Source organism: Camellia sinensis, chromosome 11 (genome assembly GCF_055761805.1).
Source record: "Camellia sinensis isolate YWXY chromosome 11, ASM5576180v1, whole genome shotgun sequence".
In the NCBI taxonomy this organism is placed as follows: domain Eukaryota; kingdom Viridiplantae; phylum Streptophyta; class Magnoliopsida; order Ericales; family Theaceae; genus Camellia; species Camellia sinensis.
Window position 1 is genome coordinate 98,143,812 of NC_138971.1, and position 1,987 is coordinate 98,145,798.

Genomic DNA, 1,987 nt, shown 5'->3' on the forward strand with positions numbered 1-1,987 from the left:
CAGTTTAGCAGTAATCACATTCACTAACCACTCAATTAGAGTGCTTACAATTATTACCCACAAGCACACATTTAATATTACAGAGAGAGAAAATGGGGAATGGGGAGTTTTATTCATCTTGCATATTTCGCTATGGCGTCGATGAAATGAGCAATGTTGCATTTCAATTTTGATACAACGAACATGTAAGGAAGCTTAAAATCTTATGCCTTTTCGACTATTTCTTCCATCTGAAAGCTTGAACATGCTCTAGCCATATGTGGTTTTCATCATATTTAGGAGGAGGGGAATTGTAAGAAAGCAAACAGAGTCACTAGTCCAAAGGACATTATGACCACTGGAGGAAGAATAAAAGATTGGCTTTCTTGGGCAAAGATGAGATATAGGGCAGAACTGAAAGCTATAATAGTGGATGTTATAGAGACAAACAGGGAAGTCAGTCCAATTATTAATCTATTAGGCAGGGAATATAGAAAATCAATTGCTGCATAGCGTGTAGTGAAGATGGATAAAAAGATTAAGAATGTGGAGATGGTCGAGTATAGAGCGACTTCATTTGATATGGCAAATATTGTGAAGTCGATTTTCTCATATAAGATTGTGTGGCCGTCACCATTGTTTCCCCCTGGCACTTGAATGGCTGCCGAAGATGCTATTGTGCCAATGATTGTTGTTGAAACAATGCATGCACTTGCCAGGCTTACAATCCATTGCTCTTCAGATTGGATCATACGACGATGGTTCTCTTCAAATACCATCATAGGTGTCTGTTTACCACGGTTCATTGTTGTTGTTGCCTGCTCCGACACAAGCTTTTCTACTTCCTACGCCATCAAGTTAGTTTGGAATGAGAAAGCAAGTTCATGGTGCATCCCTATAAATAATAGTCATGCATGCATAGAAAAATATCATTAAAAAGTGCACAAAAAATGTTCAGATTTATTCGGAGCACTAGTATTTATACTTTCCTATGCATGTAACATTACTAGGTACTGAAAGCTAAAATAGTTGACGGAATTCTATAAAAGCAAATGTCAAATAATGAAACAGAATAATCGCATGCTTCTATGATTCATTTGTATCCCCATAAAAGCTAGACAAATTTGGTTCCATATCCTTTATTTCGCTAAAAATCAATAATTTATTATTTGTTATATCTTGAGCTTCCCTATAGTTTTTTTTCCTCATTTTGTCATTTTCTTTTGTCAAATAGTTGGAGATAAATAACAACTCTTGTTTGTAGGGAATTCAAGAAAAAAAAATCAAGATGTAATATAAATTCGAGCACTTTTTGCCAAGACACAAAACAAATGTATTACCTGGTACCACTGCAATTCACGCTGCATTTGTAAAACTGCACCAGAAACAACTTCAAGTTGTGGTTGATATGGCATTCGTCCAACCAAGTGCAAGATATTGTTGCCTCCTTTGTCTACTTTCAACAATAACTTTTTACGCACTCCCATTTGTTGAATAATGAAATTGAAAACATGTTCACGACGGTACATGACTGCAAGATGGAGAGCAGAATGCTTCTCTTTGTCTACACAAGAAATTGCATCCGGAAATACCACTAAGATCTCTTCTACTATTTCTTGAATCCCATTTTTTGCCCCTAATAGAAAGGCATTTTTAAAGATTGACGAATGTTCTCGACTATCCTGAAGTTCTTGACTATCCTGAAGTTTCCGGCAAAACATTCTCACAAACAATTTTGTGCGATCATGCATTGATTTTATCTCTCGAATGTGCTTGACATATGGCACTACAATTAGAATGAAGTAAGTTTATAATCAAGTTTTGTGTGCAGTTAGTTGTAGCTACTGCAGAATTTCAACCATCTTTTGAACCATTTTTTGAGTATCAGTTGCTTGTAATTTACAGCAAACTGTGAAAGAAAGTAATCCAAACCAGTTAAGAACTAATAACTGACTTTCACTGACATATATATATATATATATATATGCTATAAACAATCCAAACCAAT

The 1,987-nt window shown here is 35.4% G+C and overlaps 1 protein-coding gene across 1 annotated transcript; it reads right to left on the reverse strand.

The window, feature by feature from the left end:
• Positions 1 to 275: 275 nt before the first annotated feature.
• Positions 276 to 1,700, reverse strand: LOC145802497 (uncharacterized). The gene is made up of 2 exons (XM_082895221.1): positions 1,320 to 1,700; positions 276 to 824 (listed from the first exon to the last, which is right to left on the reverse strand). Exons 1-2 carry the CDS (start codon positions 1,698 to 1,700, stop codon positions 276 to 278), a joined length of 930 nt encoding a protein of 309 aa, XP_082751347.1.
• Between the last annotated feature and the right edge of the window lie 287 nt (positions 1,701 to 1,987).

Coding starts and splice junctions, on each gene's coding strand:
- LOC145802497 (XM_082895221.1), bottom strand. CDS start 1,700: ATGTTTTGCCGGAAACTTCAGGATAGTCAAGAACTTCAGGATAGTCGA. Junction 825..1,319: donor GTGAATTGCAGTGGTACCAG/GTAATACATTTG, acceptor TTGATGGCGTAG/GAAGTAGAAAAGCTTGTGTC.